Source organism: Phytophthora ramorum (genome assembly GCF_020800215.1).
Source record: "Phytophthora ramorum isolate Pr-102 chromosome Unknown Phyram_PR-102_s0021, whole genome shotgun sequence".
Lineage (NCBI taxonomy): Eukaryota > Oomycota > Peronosporomycetes > Peronosporales > Peronosporaceae > Phytophthora > Phytophthora ramorum.
The window spans coordinates 180239-197482 of record NW_027150667.1 but is presented as its reverse complement, the minus strand read 5'-3'; the positions used below and the strand labels follow the sequence as shown (position 1 = coordinate 197482).

The following is a 17244-nucleotide window of genomic DNA, read 5'->3' as shown; positions in this document are numbered from 1 at the left end:
CCGACGAAAAATCGCGCTGGGAAGACCTCATGACCCGAGTTCACGAAATTTGGTCACAAGTCCAGACTCAACACGGTGAAATGACTCAAACCCTCACCAACTACAAACGCGACGAGTTGGTCGCTCACCGCAGCTCCAGTGCCGTATTATCCAACGAAATCTCAATTGTCACGAAACAACTGGAAGAAGTCGAAGAGATGAAATTGACTTTGGAACGGGATGTCGAAACGCTACAAAGTGAAGCTCAGACCATCGAAACTTCACTCCGTGACCTCATGATGCAACCCAATAGCAACGGACCCCTCAATATGGCAGTGATAGCCAAGAAACGCCGACTAAACGAAGAGTTCGAAGCTCTTTTGGAACGGATCGAGAAGAAAAAAGCCGAAATTCGGACGGTGGACCAAACGTTGGGCGCGCTTCGAGCTCGAAGAGAAGAAAAAGAGCAAGAAATGCGCGCCATGGAGCGGAAATTGGTCGAGATCTTGGTGCAGCAGCAAAAGCGAATGTTGCTGCTAGTCTCGGCTGTTCGGGAAGTTTCCCTTCCAACAATTGCAAGTTGAACATACAAAGATACTACAGTATTTATCACAGAAGTGGGTGTCGAATTTCGTTACTTCTGGGCGATTTTCTCCTCTTCCAGCCGCTTGCGTGCTTCCGTCTCCACCAGCGCGGCCACCTGTTACGTACCAGTGAGTTGGATAATAACCAAAGCATTGGTTTAACGCAAATACGTACCCGACGCTCTTCCATGTATTTGCTCTGCAGGTAGAACCCGTAATAGGCTCCCGCCAGTCCACCGCACAGAGCAAACATGGCGCGGCCTGTGGAGCTGCCGCCGCCCACGTTCACACCACGGCGAGGGCCGCCCGCCATCATTCCCGGAGCGCCGCTCATTCTCGACGAAATAATATGATGCTCAAAATAATACGTAGTGTAATGCACACTAGACATTATTTGTGGTGTTTGCCACATATATTACGCGAAACGCCGTGGATTCGATCTTGGTAATGGACGGCGGAGCGAACAGCACCTTGGAGGCGCCACGACGCTCTGCAGCAATTGTGGGCCGTCAATTGCCGACTGGATTGCACTTTTGGGTCAATATCTTTCAAAGGGTCTCTATGGGGAAGTCCGCGGGGAGGATCTCCTCGATGCCATTTTCGAATTCACGGCTCGGTTGGTAGGATATCCTACCCAGAGAAGACTAAGGCGTTGAAAGGATGATTGGCCCGATGTCGCGTGTACTGCTGTTGGTTGCGGGGGCATTGGCTGCGATCCACGCTGGGACGACCAAATGGGGCTACAAGGAGACGACGGATGAGGAGCTGGGTCCTGCGGACTGGAAGGAGTCCTACTCGGCCTGTGGAGGAACGCACCAGTCCCCGATCAACATCCCGATGCGGGAGCTGTCCCATGACGACTGGGGCATGGACCACGCTCCACTCAAATACGGAGGAAACTGTGAGAAGTTCTCGCTCAAGAAGCTCGAGGACTTGTACAAGTGGGAGATCCATGGAGACGAGCGTGAGTTGTGAGTGCTTGGCTCGTTTCGGGGACGATAGAACTGAAGCTTTGTGTTGATTTGTTCTTGCTGCAGACTGCACGGTCAAGTCGATCAACTTCGATGAGCGCGAGTATGGACTGGCTCAATTCCACGTGCACTCAACGTCGGAGCACGCGCTCGACGAGTACCACTACGATGCTGAAATCCACTTCGTCCACAAGGACGTCAACGGAAGCGGCAAGATCCTAGTGACGGGCGTCTTCCTTAACGCCCAGAAGGACGTGGAGGAAAGCTCCTTCATCAAGAACCTGTGGAACGACTTGGACACTGATGGCGAGACGTTCAACCTACAGGACAGTGGACTGAACTACGCTCAGATGCTCAATGGCCTTGTGGCCAAAAGCCACCTGTTCAACTACAACGGAAGTCTCACCACGCCTCCGTGCAGCGAAGTCGTCGACTGGTGGGTGCTCAACAACCCCATCCCGATCTCGTACGATGAGCTCCACAAGCTGAAAACTCTGTACAACGAGCTACCGTCCACCAACGACGCGTCGGACAACCGCCCCACACAACCCCTGAACGACCGTCAAATCAAGTACTACTGAGTTTGTAGTTACCAGGCACTCGAAGCTGGCGACAACTGGATAATGTGATCGTGTCCGCTGCGTGTGTGCGCAAGAACCAAGAAAAGGATAAAAAGTAGTAAATGCATGTCGAGCTTCAGAGGAATCGCAGTCGCTCACAATCACATAAGCGTCTTCTCTTTTACGTTCCTTATGAGATGGATGTAGTAGTCATGTTACCACAGAAAACACGCATGCAATTTTGTACACTTGATCGTAGCTTGCTCGCTAGATATCTTACTCCACGGTTTAGTTTTTCTTCTTCCTCTCTCCCTGTTCTACGCTGGCACACCAAAGACGCGGCCTAGGCCATCCACTAAATCTGCTCCTCATCCTGTTCTTACAGGTTGTACGGGTCCGTGTACGAGAAACCCTGGAAGACGTGGCTCTTGCCAATGGGGGCGTCAGAGACCACCGAGTCCACCACCTCTTGCCGCTTGAAGAATTCCGGCACATTGTTCACTTCGCCATCCGACTTGACCACAGGCTTGAAGGGCACAGGCACGTCACGCTTATAGAGCTTCTCCCAGTCCACTTGGCCGAAGAACGGGTGGTCCATGATTTCCTGGGCTCCACACGGGCCTGATCCGAGTCGCTTGGCAGGGTTACGGCAGATCAGACCACGCAGCAGTGAGCGGGCATCGTCGGAAAACTCGGACGGGAACCGAAGCGGGAGCTTGACAATGTTCTGGAAGTTGCGCTTGCGGTTTGCGTGGAAGAACGGCGTGTAACCCGCGAGCATCTCGAAGATGAGGACGCCCAGCGACCAGTAATCCACAGCTTTTCCGTACGGCACACGACGGATGAGCTCGGGCGCGATGTACTCGGGCGTGCCACAGAATGTCTGCATGCCGTCCTTGCTGTCGAAGTGGTCGTGCGATAGACCGAAGTCCGTTAGCGCGATGAAGCCCTTGTCGTCAAGCAGAATGTTTTCCGGCTTCAGGTCTCGGTACACGATGTTGTACGTGTGAAGGTGCGAGATGGCCAGCACGAGTTGGGCCGAGTAGAACCGAGTGCGCACCTCGTCGAAGTGCATCGCTCGACGCAGGTGGAAGTGCAGCGTGCCGCCGTTGTAGAAGTCCATGACGAAGTACAGCTTCGCGTCGTTCTGGAAAGCGTACCGCAGCTTCACCATGAACGGGTGATCCACACCCTGCAAGATGCGCCGCTCCGTCTTCGTGTGCTCCACCTGGTTCTTGGCAAACACAGCGGCCTTCTTGATCACCTTCATGGCGTACACCTTGCCGTTCTCGCCACCTGTAGCACCTGCAATCTGTTGGGGGGTCATGCCCATTGCCATCATCGTCCGTGGGCTCAATAGCCGAGCTCCCTTCTGCTGGTGTGGCACCTTACGCCGGACTAACATCACCTTACCAAAGGCACCGCGACCCACCACGCGGAGGAGGTCGAAATCGTCGATAGTTAACGTGTCATACTCACGCGGCTTCAGCTCACGAGAAGCGCCTCCAGCAGCGCCTCCCAGCACCGTGTCGTATACTGATGGCTTGCGCGCACGAGTGCCCTGGTCGCGGGGAGGTTTTCCCTTCTCGCCACCGCGAGCACCGTGGCCCTTTGCTCGGGTTTGCTGCTGCTCCTCCAAGAGTGTATTCAGACGCACTTCGCGCGCGGCGCGACGCTGGAACTCGTAAGGTGTGGGGGACGCAAGGAACGCGAACACAGTGTCCAGAACAGCCTTCGTCGTGTACGCAGGACTCTCGTTGGGGCCCTCACAAGGACCCGCAGACAGGCAGATGCAGCCGAATCCTGTCAGTTGCGCGGCGCTAGGGCTCTTTGGTGAACGAGATGACGGCGACAATGCATCGTCACTGCTAGTCGCGGTTCCCGTGCCGCTCGGGCCACCACTGGATGCAAACGCCGTAGCATCGCGACTGAGCTCTGTGTTGAGTGGGAAGTCGGACCGGGACCAGGAGATGCTGTGCTGCGAGAAGAACCGCTTGAAGCCCGAGTTCCAGGACGGGTCGATCTTGTGCGAGCTCTCGATGAAGGCAACGTTGCCCAGCCGGCTCTTGAGCTCGTAGCGGTACTTGGCAATCAGCTGCGTCACCAACACGCCTCCATAACCATACGCGATAAAGTGCACCTTGTGCGCCGCCGACGGGAAAATGTAGTTGCGCCACACGTGGTCGCAGTGATCGTCGGCGTTGCTGGATCCTCGAATCGGCATCTTCTCCACCGTTCCATCCGGAGTCACCATCAGCTGCGTGTTCATGTTGGGGTTCATGACCAACACGCCGTAGCCCGCAGCAATGGCCTTCTGGAAGTACGGCAGCATGGAGCCCACCTGCACTCCGTCCTTCAGCAAGACACTGCGGCTCCAGATGCCACAACTTAACCCCCTGAAGGAACACACGTAGACGAGAGTTTCTCGGCCACGCTGAAGTTCTTGCTCGTGTGGAAGATGCACCGCGGCTCGTCAGTGTCGATCATCATGCGGAACCCGTCGTTCGTGGAGCAGATGCTGGAGGAGCTGGACCGCACTGAGCTGCTGGTGCTGCCGGCGGTGCTGGCGCCCGGGTCGAAGCCGGACTCGACGGAGCTGCGCTCGAACTCAAGTGGCGGGATGGCCTGCTCCAGGAACAGCAACTCCTGCAGCATCCTCGTGTGCACGTGGTCAATGAGGCCACGTAGAACCTCCTCGCCGTGCTCGCGGATCTCCTGCTTGGAGATGCGCTGCCTGGAGCTGCGACTGCGCACCTCGCCGCCCTCCGTGAGCTCGAACTTGTCATTGGACCAGCCAGCGGACGCCGCCGTGAAGGCCGCGGGCATCGTGTCCTCAGAGATCGTGCCCATGTCCCACTTGGGCACTGGGGGGCCGCCGCGCATTGGCCGCGTTGCTGCTGGTGCTGCTGGTGCTGCTGGTGCTCGAGATGACGATGCCGTCCATCAACGCGGTGAGCGTGGGGCGCTCGCCCGAAGCTGCGGGTGCTGGGGCCGTGGAGGTGGCGGCGGATGCATTTGCATTGCCGCCCGTTGGACGGTACGTGGAGTCCCACTTGACCTTGATCATGGCGGAAGCGCGGGTTGCCGCTGGGAGGTTTGTGCTCGGCTGCAGCTCGTCCTCTGGCTAGTGATGCTGAATAGCTGAGAGAGACAGACCTTTATAAGACGACTCATCATCAAAGTAAAGAGGGGATGGAGGATATAGATACCTGCTTATAGTTGTTTGATAAGCTTGACAGTGATTTAGTAAGGATAGGTGATATTATAGAAAGATGACTTGGATCAATGATGGACTGAGGAGATATAATTCGATAGTGAGGATGGAGACGGAGGTTTCTAGTGTGGCACACACGAGTTGCTCTCCCATCACCTCGCATTTTGTCCAATCGATGGCCATAGAGTGTTCGCCGTGGGATGGGGCGGTGGCTGCGAAAGAAACTGCATTGGTGTTCGACACACGAAACGTCGAGATTACGCGGCTGCAATGATTGCCTTCCACGCTCGGCTCAGCAGCTCACCACAGCCTATATCCTAGCCCGCATAAGACCTCGACACCCTGCTTCTTCCTCCCAATTGCACGGGGAACGGCAAAATTGCACATGATCCTCAAGTTGAGACGCAGGTTGAAGTGTCGGGCCTCGAAGACGCATTCCAGCCTCAGTTCAGAGAAGTCAAAACAGTTGGTACATGGCTACACGCTGACTATGTGCAGCTTAGAAGATCTTACACCTCCTCGTCGCGGATCGGGTCCCAGTCCGTGACAAAGTACTCGTCCAGCGCTGCGAGCCTCGCGACTTGCGCCGAAGAAAGCTTGACGTTGATCGCCTCCAGGTTGTCCTTCTGGCGCTGTGCGTGGATGGACTTTGGCAGCGGAATGATGTCGTTCGCTAGACAGAAGGCCACCAGCACCTGAGCCGGCGAGGCGCCCACCTCGTTGGCCACCTCATTCAGCGTCGGGTCCTTCATCTTGAACGCCTTCACCAGTGGAGAGTACGCTTCCACGATGATGTCGTGCTGCTTGCAATACTGGACCGTCTCCGGACGTGTGAGCCACGGATGCAGCTCGATCTGGTTCACTGCGGGCTTCACCGTGGCCGTCTTCATGAGCTTGTCAATGTGCGCTCCACTGAAGTTGGACACGCCAATGTCCTTCAAGATACCTTGTTGTTGGAGCTCCTCCAACGCGCGCCAAGTCTCCGCACGCGTGGAAGTGTCGCCGGGTGCGTGCAGCAGGAACAGGTCGATGTAGCCGAGCCCAATCTCCTCGTTACTCTTCCTGACGCTGGCCAGCGCCTTCTTGTACCCCCAGTCCGTGAGGAAGAGCTTGCTCGTGACGAACAAACCCTCTCGAGGGATCCCCGAGTCTCGGACAGCTTGACCCACAGCAGCTTCGTTGTGGTACAACTGAGCCGAATCGATGTGGCGGTAGCCCTGCTTCAGCGCCGACAGCACGACGTTGTACGAATCGTAGACGTGGCTCTCCAGGTAAGCGCCGAACCCGATGACGGGGATTTGCGCGCCGCTGGGCAGCATCTTGGTCGGGATGGTCACGCTCATGGTAGAAGCCTCGAGGTCTTGCGCAGGAGCTGGGATCTTTTCGAATGAGACGATGCGTGATACTGGAAGCCAACGATGCAGCACGCAGGACAAGCTCAAGTTTTGCTGAAATTTATAAGTACTTAACACACATTCCTACGCAGCTCGGTCGTGTGATCACTCCGTGGCGAGTAGCGACACCATGCGATCCCAGAATGTGCCGTTGTTGGACTGCGACGACTGGTCCGAGGCGCCCGAGAGCGCGTGGTTCTTGTTCTTGTTACTGTCGTCCTGGGGACTGCCGTCGCGCCATTTGGCTGCAGTGGCAGCGGTCGAAGCGCTGGGTCCCTGCGGCTTCCCTGGCTTCCGACGAGATGGCTGGACTCCAAGTTGAACGTCGCTGCTGCCTCCACTCTTGAGATCTGCGAAGGGCGAGTCCGTGCTCGAGTAGCCGAAACGAGAGCGCTGATAGTCTCCGTACGGGTTTACACCGTTGCTCACCAGCGCTGCATAGTTCCGCTTCTCGGCCTCCGTCAGCACCTCCACTTGGTGACGCCACACGGCCACTTGCTGCATGAGACTCTCGACTTCCTCCGAGTGCTCCTCTGCTAGCTTCTGCAGGTACGTCTCATGCTCCCGCTGGCTTTCACTCGCGGCGGCGTCCAACATTTTCTGCGCGCGACGTTCCGCCAGTCTATTGGCGTTCTCAATGGATCGGTTCGACTCCTTTACCAACTGCTCTTCATGCTCCGCAAGCCGCTCCTTGGCGCTCTCTTGTGCTTTCTCCAGCATCGCTTCATACTCCTTTTTATTGGTCGCCAGCTTGGCCTCGGCCTCCTGCGCACGCAGGCGCGACTTCTCCATCTCTTGGCGCTGGACATCCACCTCCTCAGTGAGCTTGGTAATCTCGAGGTCGCTCTGCTCGATTCTCGCCTGCAAAATCAGCTCCCGCGCAGCGGCGCGCTCCTGAGCAAGCCGCAATTCACGATGGGCGTCTTGAAGCACACCGATTTCATCGCGAATCGATGCGTTTTCCATCAGCGCGAGTTGCAGACTGTTGCTGAGGTCCGTCTGCGCTTCAGCCACACAGTCCAAGTTGTTCACGAACGCCTTTGCTCCTATCGCGTGGCTTTTAATCAAGCCGAACGACCGGCGACTGCTGCGTCCGTGCTGCTCTGTCAGCTCCGTCTCCAAGAACGGGCTGAAGTCTTGATACCAACGGAAACACAAGCTCGTAGGGCGCGATGCCGAGCGCAATCGCTTCATTACAACCGCAAATGGAGCGCCAACTGTGCTTTCGTTGTTGATAGACGCCAGCACAAAGCCCTTGCACAGACGCTTCTCGCTACCACGGTGCTCAGTCCTCGACGAGAAGAAAACTGGGGAAACCTCCAGCATCGCCGTTTCCACATCGCAGATTTTACAAGCGCCAAAAGATAAACCCATAGGGCCAGTCGCCGTGCTCCACACGCCTTGGGCCTTTCGTGCCATTATTGCATTCGTCTCTTCAGGACGCTGGTTATCGTCACTCTCGTCACTGTCACTTCCGTCGTGCTCAGGAAGGAAAGCCTTCGCCTTCCTCTCAGCTCGGCGTTTTTGACGAAGCTCATAGAGCAACGACGGCGGTAGGTGTGAAAAGAATCCACGCGAAATAAGGTCGCGGGACACTCCGCTCACATCATCCCAAGAAAATAGGGCCCCACTACCGTTCAACATCGCGTGGTGAGCCGATCCCATCGCAATATCAGCCGTCTCGCCACGCTGCTTGCCGGTACCGCTAACAGTCCTAGCAAAGCTCGTAGAACCTAGAGCCCCACTAGTCTCAGAGCCACTCCCAGTGCCAAATAAATCACCAAACACCGAGCCAAATAGTCCAGACGTTGACCGCGGGGCGTCCACACTGTAACTGCGGTAGCTCGGATCTACAGGAGGCTTTCCTGTGTCGGCCTGGACCTGCTGTCGAATTCCCACTGCTGCTCCCACCGCTGCCACTCGACACTACACGCTGTCTACCGCTCAGTGACTCTCCATCCGAGGTAGCATCGACGCTGTTTCGCGGTGTCACTGAGTTGCTTGCCTGGCGATTCAAATTGGGGTTGTACAAGAATCTTAGACGCAGTGGCAGACCCACGCTGCGTAGCTGGATCAGCACTTGATCAAATGGCGAATCACTGACATCAATGCCATTGACGCGAACAAGTCTGGCTCCCACGGGAACATCCACCAATGCCGGGTCAAGCTCTTGTTGATCACGGAGAAATCCTGCCACCGTCGCCCCGAGGAACTGTCCGTCCTGCTCATGACTTGGCATCAACCTCAAGCCGAGACCCGTTCTCGTCGCCATGGAGTTTCTCAGCTTCGACGGGTAGACAGCGGGCACTGCCTGTGTAATCTGCACATTCAGCTCCTCCATCGCCAACGCAAAGCTCGGCATGCCTCGAAACACATGAGGGAACGGGCAGTTGGCTCCAGCAAACAAGAAGCAGCTGAGCATCACGACCGGCAGGGCCTCTGCTTTGTCTGTCCTCAGCACATACAGCGCCGGGTCCCCCTGCTGCTCCACCGTCTTCAAGCTGATACTGCTGCGTCGTCTCGTGCTGGCAGCGGTCGACGGCGCTCGCAGCCTGCCTGTACTCATAGCCGTCAGGGGCTCATCAGGTGTAGCTCGGGCTGCAGTTGCATTGCTGCTGCTGCTGTGGCTTTTGTGCTTCTTGACACGTGCTTGTTGCTCCAGTTGCGCGAGTCGCTGCTGCTGGAGGGCGAGTAGCTTCTCCTTCTCTTGTTTCTCCTGCTTGTCCTGCAGTTGTTGGCAGTAGCTCTGCGTGTTCTCGGCCACGCCCTCGAGCCACTTGTGCAGCTCCACGAGGCGGTCCTTGCAGTGCTGCGCGTGGAAGATCTTGAGATAAGCCTGGGATAGTCGCGGCACGCGCACAGAGCGACTGGCCAACAGCTCTGACGAGTGCGCAATGTACTTCTGGAAGTGCCGGTAGCGGCGGTAGACCTTCCAGCTGTAGCGGCGAGCGCTGGAAGCGTCGCCTAGTGAGCACTCGAACACATAGCTGGCGTCATATCACGGTCATATCGAGTCAGTCATATGAGAACTCTAAAACATAGCAACTCATATCATATCGCGCACATGTCGATACTGTCAGAGGTGCGGTAGTAGCCGAGCGGCCTGATGCTCACGGGCTGCGTGGCCAACAGTGCTGTGAGCTGCTGCCACGTCTCGAGCTGCGTGAAGGCGCGGTTGGGCTCGCTCAGGAAGGGCCGCGGCAGCCCCAGCGCCTTGGAAATGCTCTCCACCGCCGCTGCCTCCATGCGTTACACCGAGTATCCGCTACGTGCCCGATTACGAACTGAAGGCACCTTTCTGGTTCTGTTTTTTGGAGAGTGGGATGCGACGCACTTGGTTTTTGTATGCCGCGTCGACATGGAGCTCAGCCTGTGTCATTTGCGAGAAGTTCTCGGCCAAAGTGCTCTCTTGCACCAAGCCCATGGATTCGAAGGCTAGCGAACGGCGGGTCGTTATTGTGCCCCCTTGCAGGCAACGACTGCTTCTCGGGCGGCTCGCCGTGCTTCATGCACAGTGTAATAGAGCAATCAGTGGACCGACACGTGCCCGTCACACGACATGGCTTCCTCTTTGCCAGCCACAGCCACCAAGACAACAACCGCGTGTGCTGTGGAGGTGCGAGCGGGGATGTCGTAGGTAGCCTTTGACAGTGCTCGGCCTTCCGTTAAGGAAGATGGAAGATAGAGCTTCGTTGTAACTGTACATGCACAACGAAGCTCTATCTTTCATATTGCTCAGCGAAAGGCCATTGCACCGAAGCTTACCATGCAAAGTTCTTGTTGATTGTTCTCTGTTGCTGAGGGCAGCTACGAACGGCTCGGCAATGATGGAGGGCTCGGTGTCGCAGCAGGGAATGGTTGTTGCCCCTTCAGTCGATGGTAGAAGTACATGCACTTGATATGGCGATCGTTTAGGGGATGCATGGGGCGATCGTCCGAGGCATTCACTCGTGGCCAGGGACACGGATTTGAGTCTGCGAAGTTCTTTCGTGAGTTGTAGTTGACCAGGCAAGACCGCTGAGCGAATCTGCGCATTATACTATCCATACACAGGATGCATAGTAGATCGTATTGCTCTCTCTCCAGGGCCAGTCATAGTGATACTCGTCCTGCGTGTTCTCCGAGTGGAAGGAGCCAGTGGGTCCTCGCATCCATCGAAGTTGCCCGAGGATGCTACTCGAGCTGAACGATTTACCCGCGTTCGTCTGGATTGATCTCCCACTTATACAACTCCTCGAGCATTCGCCATCGTACTTGAGTCCGCAATGCGGACTCCGCATTCCAAACTTGGAATATTGATGGTGCGTTCCCACAATTCACGAACCCCAGTTTCCAGCCATCGTTTCTTTGTTGCTTGCACCATGGGTCCCATGCCCAGCAAACCCGGCATTGGACTGGCCTCACAAGTAATGTGAACTTAAGACTGGGCTTTACTTGGACAGCAACGGCCCTGAAGACAAGAAAGATTGCGAACAAGCGTTCTTCTAACTTATCTTTGTGCAGCACAAGTTGTACTTCACCTTTGTGCACGAAATGGTTCACCAGGTTCAGCAAAATCTCTTGGCATACATTTGTATATTTTTGTAGTAAAAGGCTTGGTGCTGATCGCGACTCAAGATCCGCTCTCGCTGCTCCCCAGGTGCCAGCCATCAAACGCGGTATATTAACATTCACTGCCTGCTCTGCCTCTCGTGCCGAGTATCTTCGTGTATCACCTCCTGTTAGTTCCTCTCTTGCTCGCTGCTCGGCACCATTTGACACTTGATCTCCGCGCTGTCAACCAACAAAATTAAAATACGTATAGGTTGCTTGCCTCCACCCACACCACCGGACTGCCAACTCGGCTGTTTTCTCGGTCGATGCGTTGCAGAGCCCGTCTGCCACCAGAGACGTCGTCGATCGTCCTCTTATCAGTGGCTCCTTAGGTTCGTATCGCCAGTCTCACTGGGCCTGCTGCATCGTGTCCCCGCTCTTAAATGTCGCGGTCCACGCGGGTCGAGCACACCACGCCCTTCTCCGCCAGACGCGCCGTCGTCTCCGCGTTGAAAAACTCGCCGTCCGTTGATTTTATTCGGAATTTAACTGCGAGGAAAATAAACAACCCATTAGTCAGCCCCGACCTGCAAACATGATGCCAAGACTGAAATACGTACATCTATGGGTCTCGCCCAGCGTGTTGAGCTTCGTGAACACTGCACGGACTTCTTGCACATTGTCCTTCGCCACCGAAACACAATCGCACAGCATTGACCATTAGAGACATTGCAAAATAGCACGACTGCACGAGCGTAAACAGCGACTTACCGGGTGCACCATATCGAGGAAGCTCGTCTGGCCAGGCACAATCTGGTGGTTCTGGTAGCCAAGCACGCGTGTGTAGGCGGCACTGGAGAACAAAAACACCGCGGACGCCTCGGCGGCCACGAGTGCGATGCAGTCCATGCACTGCTCGCAAATTTGCTGGTACACCTGCAGCTGACCCACCTCGTGCTTGAGCGACTCGACGAACTCTTTCTTGCGCAGCCGCGACTTGCGCGAGTGGTCGCGGTTGCGCTCGCGGGACTTTTCCTCTTTGATGAGCGCCTGCTTCTCGTCTTCGCTCAGGTTGTCAAAGTTGTGCGTCGGGTTGTTCTTGATCATGGCCGAGATGTACTCGGGGGGCAAGGTCTGGGACCCCACCATGTCGGGCGGCAGCATGCCGGGCCGCACCTGGGGACCCTTGTGGAACGGCATGGGCGGGCTCTGTCCGGGGAAGCCGGCCGACGGGTCGTAGAGACGCGAGCCGCCGTCCTGGAAGGCCAGTTCCGCGGTGGGGTTGTACACTTGTGGGGCGGGAATGGGGCCAGCCATGAATTGGTTCATGCCGCTGCCAATGCCCGCGGGGAGCGTCATGGATGTCACGTTGTTGCCGTCGTCCATGGCGTCGTTGCGGTCGCGGCTGATGAGGTTCTCAAAGTACGCGGCGTTGGCCTGGATCTTGGCCATGTCGTTGGTGGGTCCGAAGGCGTTGGCGTTCACGTTCGGGTCGTCGTTCTCGACCTTGATGCCCATGAGGCGCGCGTACTCCTCCATGGCATCGCCCTGCTGGGGCTGGTCCATGGGGCTCAGGCCGGGCACGTACACGCCGGGGAACACCGTCTGCGGGTCCGGCATCCCCTGGTGCGGGGGCATCGGGCGTTGAGGCTGCTGCGGGTGGCCGTACTGCGCCGCCAGGTTGGCGCTGAGCATCGAGTCGTCATGCATCATGTCCACGTCGGGTTCATTAGGCGACGAGAAGTCCATGGTTGGTTGGCTACACGTGTGGTCCCTCCTCCCTTTTGGTCTGCAATTGAGCCCTGCAACTCGACGGCCGATTGTGGGGGATGTCTCTGGTATGGGAGTGACACCTGCTCCCCGTGGATCCTATTTAGTGTGTGTCACGTAGAATTGGGTTGAGATAGGATTTGGAGTCCGAATATACGATGTTCGGGGCGTATTTCCGGAGCATTCGTAGAAAAATATTTGGATTTTTCGGAAAAACTGGAAAGATAACTTTTGTATGTGTGACCCACACCGTTTCCGGGATACAAACACCAAGTATAAACATTACCACATATTGTTACTTTGCTTTTGTATGGAGGGTAGGCAAGAAGTGTAGCTTTTAAATGAAGCTATGACGACAGCTCTAATGAAGGACAGCGCTGGGTTAAGCTCGAGCGAGGATCACGCTCGGCCTTTCCTTGGCGGGGAGGCAGGCTTTCAGGGAAAGGCGGGGCTGTCTACTGAAATGTGTCCAAGCCTCGTCACAGACTGCGCTCGCTACATTATAACTGCGTTGCGAAATGCAAGCACCAAACGTCGAGTACGGTACCTTAGCTTGCTTGTGGTGCTCGCAGCGGCCTCGCGTAGTTGTGCGAATAAGATTTGGGCGCATAACGGCTAAGATCGGCAACTGCAGTGCTGAAGCTACCGGCGTTGAAGTCGGCGAGAGAATTCAGGCCAGTCGAAATCTGAACAGTCGAAATTTGAACTGGATCGATCGTTTGCCCATGTACTGTACTTCACGGAAAGGCTCGATGGTCGTGAGAGACACTGCGCCGGACAGGCCTTGGACAAATCGTTCGGCCAAGCGCTTGTCTTCGATCTGTGTTTGGGCACTGCAAATGCACCTGCAGCGTTTGCACTGCAGAGAGTGCGAGTTGCCTCCATGAAGCTACGCATGGAGTCCGACGTCAGTGCACAGCTGTAAATAATAGTCAGTTGATGCCAATGTCCTTTAACTCTGTGTTGTACACTGGTGAAACCTATCCAACTGACATATCCGCTCACCTTGCACGGGGCTTGTTGCAATCGCACCAAAACTGAAGACTGTGAGTCATTGCCACAGCAGAGTGTTCTCACAGCTCGCGCAGCGTCGGGGCGGAGTTGGTGCTCTGGTCCGGGGGTCCAGACTCACAGTTTTCGTGTCACCCTATGATGGATGGGTGCTGTCTTCGTTTGATCTGGTGAATCGGTCTTATCCATCATGCGATCGACGTGTTGTACAGTGCTACCTTTCGTTATGCGCACCTCGGTTTTACGATACCCCGACATATCCATTTATCATCTTCGAGGGTCTCGTCACCGATCATATGTATTATGCTTGTGTTATCCTATATCCCTCTGAAATCGATTTGTTACCATCTGCGCATAATGAGGGGTAGCAGTGTACTCTGATACCGTCGGAATACACGTCCGCGTCCGCGACCACCTCAATTGCGCAGTAATGCCTTCCCACCGATTCCTGCCTCCCGGATGCCAAGCGCGACTGGCCGTGACAGCAATGACTCTTCCGTAGGTCAACCAAGCGATCCGGTCCGGCTCAGCTCATTCCGCAACTTGCCCTCAAGTGGACAAGTAAGTTCGGTGCCGACTCGGAATGGTGTCATTCACTCGCTCACTCGCCGCCGCTGGTATTGCGATGGCCGTCACATCTTCGTCCACGCTCGCTCTCGAAGAGGGTGACTACTTCCGTCCGGCCAGCAGCGTAACTTCGGGAATTTACGGCACGACGGCTGCGTACCGCCGCTCGCCGTGCCCCGCACTCAACACGCTCGCTAATCACGGCTACCTGCCGCGCAATGGACAGAACATCACGCACGACATGTTGTCTACCGCTCTCGAGAACGTGTACAACATCGGATCCGGTGTGGCGGCGATTCTAGTCTCCCAAGTGCCGGACACGATCAACCTCGACTACCTCGGCATTCACAACAAGATCGAGCACGACGCGTCGCTCGCTCACACGGACGCCTACTACGGCTACGACCCCATGAAGGCCAACGAGACACTGGCTGAGGACCTCTTCAGTCGCGCTGGAAGCGATGGACTGCTCACAAACAAGATCGTGGCCGCTACACGCAAAGACCGTGGCAAAACGTGCAACGCTGAGAACCCGGAGTGCCAGTACGGGGTGAAAGCTCAGACTCTAGCTTTCCTCGAGGCGTCGGTGCTTCTGATGGCCCTGGGCACCGGTGACACGATCTCGGTGGAGCACGCGCGCTCGTTCATTATGGACGAGAAGTTTCCGGCCGACTACGAGGCTCCTAAATCCACCGTCGGCGTTGTCGAGCTGCTTGCCCGAGCCGCAACCCTCAAGGCAGAATCATTGGTGTAGTAGACCAAGGAACGAGGTCACCTACGTGTATCGGTAGTAGAGCTGTCGCCATAGTTAAGCTTAACCTGCTTTAATTGGTCTCGTAGCAGCCACTGAAGGTCACCGTCTGTGCCACCACCTTGTCACTGTGCTGCAGTGCCTTCATCACCTTGGGCAGCTCGTTAGTTTGCTTGACATCCACCTTGGTCTTAGCCTGAAATTGCCAGTGTCGTGTGCGTCAATACAATTTTACACTTGGGTTTTGTATGAAATAATGTGTGGGCCACAGAGATAGAGGTTAAGCCAGAGGTAGAGGTGAGGTAGAGGTGAGGTTAGTTAAGCTTAGTTAGCTAACGACGACAGCTCTAAATTTGTGTGCTTCGTAGCATGATTCAACCGAGGACACGTTTGTCTGGAAGGGGGAAAATATACGTGTACGTGGGGGCCCAACGTGCTATGTTGGTGCAAAAAGCGAAGGAAGAACGCACAGTGACGCTCTATGTGGATAGCCTCCTAATTTTGTTTGTGTTTGTTGCTTCACTTCAACAAGATAAACTTTTTTGGCATTGCTGCGCGCCTGGACCACCAGCAAACAAATCTGGAGATCATCACTGGAGCGACACCCGGCTCATTACGTTCCGTGTAGCCTTACAGTAAAGGTTGGGGCTTTATAACACGGCACACTCCGTTACTGTCACGGTCATTTGCCGACTAGCAGCCACTCCGCCACTCTCCTACTCAAGCACCCGCCACGTTCAACATGGTGCTTCGTACGTTGTATGCTGGTTTGGTCGTCATACTCGCTGCCACTGCTATTCGCGATGTAACTTCAACGCAAGCTGGCGGAGGCCAAAAGAACCAGGGATACCGCCAATTCGTCGAACAACTCCAAGTCGGGGAATACTACAAGCCTTCAGCCAAGGAAGGATCGGGTGTGCTAAACACCACTGCAGCTTTCCACCGCTCACCGTGCCCAGCTCTCAACGCGCTCGCAAACCATGGCTACTTGCCGCGCGATGGCCAGAACATCGCGAAGGGCGTTCTAAAGGCTGCGATCATGAACGTGTACAACATGGCGAACGATACGGCCACAACACAGGTCAGCCAAGTGCCCGATATCTTCTCACTCGACTTTCTGAGTCATCACAATGCACCCGAGCACGATGCATCGCTGGTGCACACAGACGCCTACTTTGGACACGACCCGATGCTGGTAAATGCCACTCTCGCAGAAGACGTCTTTACTCGTGCCGACGCCGATGGAATGATCAACACCCCTGCCGTGGCTTCTGTCCGCAAGGACCGAGCGGTGCTGTGCGAGACGACGAACCCAGAGTGCACGTTCGGTGCCAGCGAGAAGAAAAAATCCTTCCTGCAGGCGGCGCTTCTTCTGGTGGCACTCGGAGAAGGCGATGCTATCTCCGTTGAGCACGCACGTTCGTTCCTTGTCAAAGAACAGATCCCAAGCGACTTTGTGAAGTCCGTGGAGCCTGTCTCAGTCGCGAGGCTTAATGCCACGTCGGCAGAACTGGTTGCACTTGCATCTTAATCGAATCGAGTGAGTACAGAGTGGAAAATCGCAAAGTATCAGATCGACAAACAAACACAAAGAATTCTTTTTTAGCAGAGTTTCACAGTTGCTCCAGAAACAGTGACACACGATGATTTGATACTGTACTATGCAAGTGAAGCAGCGTCAAAGACCCGATTTGCGTGAGCTGTGCGCTCGATCCTTATGGCTGCGCAACTTCTCGAAGCAACCAGTGGTCCATAATTATTCAGACCCTGACTAATTATGGTTTTACAAGGTTTTGTGAAGAAGTCTGACCTTTGTAATCTCAACATTTGTTTATGGGGCCATAATTGGCTTCAGCCCGCTACGATCGCCTGTCATTGTGTTGTTTTAACGATTCTCCTTCGCTCTCAGC

At 55.5% G+C, this 17244-nt stretch overlaps 9 protein-coding genes across 9 annotated transcripts; 4 read left to right on the top strand and 5 right to left on the bottom strand.

Moving 5' to 3' along the window:
* Positions 1-80: 80 nt before the first annotated feature.
* On the top strand, positions 81-563 carry KRP23_14385 (uncharacterized protein; the record flags this gene model as incomplete). The annotated part of the gene is made up of 1 exon (XM_067885202.1): positions 81-563. The coding sequence occupies one exon, from the start codon at positions 81-83 to the stop codon at positions 561-563; it is 483 nt and encodes a 160-aa protein (XP_067737400.1).
* Positions 564-613: 50 nt separating this feature from the next.
* On the bottom strand, positions 614-897 carry KRP23_14384 (uncharacterized protein; the record flags this gene model as incomplete). Its single annotated transcript, XM_067885201.1, has 2 exons — positions 614-679; positions 739-897. The coding sequence occupies 2 exons, from the start codon at positions 895-897 to the stop codon at positions 614-616; spliced, it is 225 nt and encodes a 74-aa protein (XP_067737399.1).
* Positions 898-1223: 326 nt separating this feature from the next.
* On the top strand, positions 1224-2115 carry KRP23_14383 (putative carbonic anhydrase 3; the record flags this gene model as incomplete). Its single annotated transcript, XM_067885200.1, has 2 exons — positions 1224-1527; positions 1601-2115. The coding sequence occupies 2 exons, from the start codon at positions 1224-1226 to the stop codon at positions 2113-2115; spliced, it is 819 nt and encodes a 272-aa protein (XP_067737398.1).
* A 358-nt stretch (positions 2116-2473) lies between these two features.
* Positions 2474-4977, bottom strand: KRP23_14382 (Protein kinase 2; the record flags this gene model as incomplete). The annotated part of the gene is made up of 2 exons (XM_067885199.1): positions 2474-4490; positions 4559-4977. 2 exons carry the CDS (start codon positions 4975-4977, stop codon positions 2474-2476), a joined length of 2436 nt encoding a protein of 811 aa, XP_067737397.1.
* Positions 4978-5817: 840 nt separating this feature from the next.
* KRP23_14381 (9,11-endoperoxide prostaglandin H2 reductase) lies at positions 5818-6651 on the bottom strand (the record flags this gene model as incomplete). The annotated part of the gene is made up of 1 exon (XM_067885197.1): positions 5818-6651. The coding sequence occupies one exon, from the start codon at positions 6649-6651 to the stop codon at positions 5818-5820; it is 834 nt and encodes a 277-aa protein (XP_067737396.1).
* A 156-nt stretch (positions 6652-6807) lies between these two features.
* On the bottom strand, positions 6808-9948 carry KRP23_14380 (uncharacterized protein; the record flags this gene model as incomplete). Its single annotated transcript, XM_067885196.1, has 3 exons — positions 6808-8435; positions 8584-9689; positions 9767-9948. The coding sequence occupies 3 exons, from the start codon at positions 9946-9948 to the stop codon at positions 6808-6810; spliced, it is 2916 nt and encodes a 971-aa protein (XP_067737395.1).
* A 1726-nt stretch (positions 9949-11674) lies between these two features.
* Positions 11675-12984, bottom strand: KRP23_14379 (uncharacterized protein; the record flags this gene model as incomplete). The annotated part of the gene is made up of 3 exons (XM_067885195.1): positions 11675-11784; positions 11856-11919; positions 12007-12984. 3 exons carry the CDS (start codon positions 12982-12984, stop codon positions 11675-11677), a joined length of 1152 nt encoding a protein of 383 aa, XP_067737394.1.
* Positions 12985-14641: 1657 nt separating this feature from the next.
* On the top strand, positions 14642-15337 carry KRP23_14378 (putative sterigmatocystin biosynthesis peroxidase stcC; the record flags this gene model as incomplete). The annotated part of the gene is made up of 1 exon (XM_067885194.1): positions 14642-15337. One exon carries the CDS (start codon positions 14642-14644, stop codon positions 15335-15337), a length of 696 nt encoding a protein of 231 aa, XP_067737393.1.
* Positions 15338-16076: 739 nt separating this feature from the next.
* Positions 16077-16865, top strand: KRP23_14377 (putative sterigmatocystin biosynthesis peroxidase stcC; the record flags this gene model as incomplete). Its single annotated transcript, XM_067885193.1, has 1 exon — positions 16077-16865. The coding sequence occupies one exon, from the start codon at positions 16077-16079 to the stop codon at positions 16863-16865; it is 789 nt and encodes a 262-aa protein (XP_067737392.1).
* Between the last annotated feature and the right edge of the window lie 379 nt (positions 16866-17244).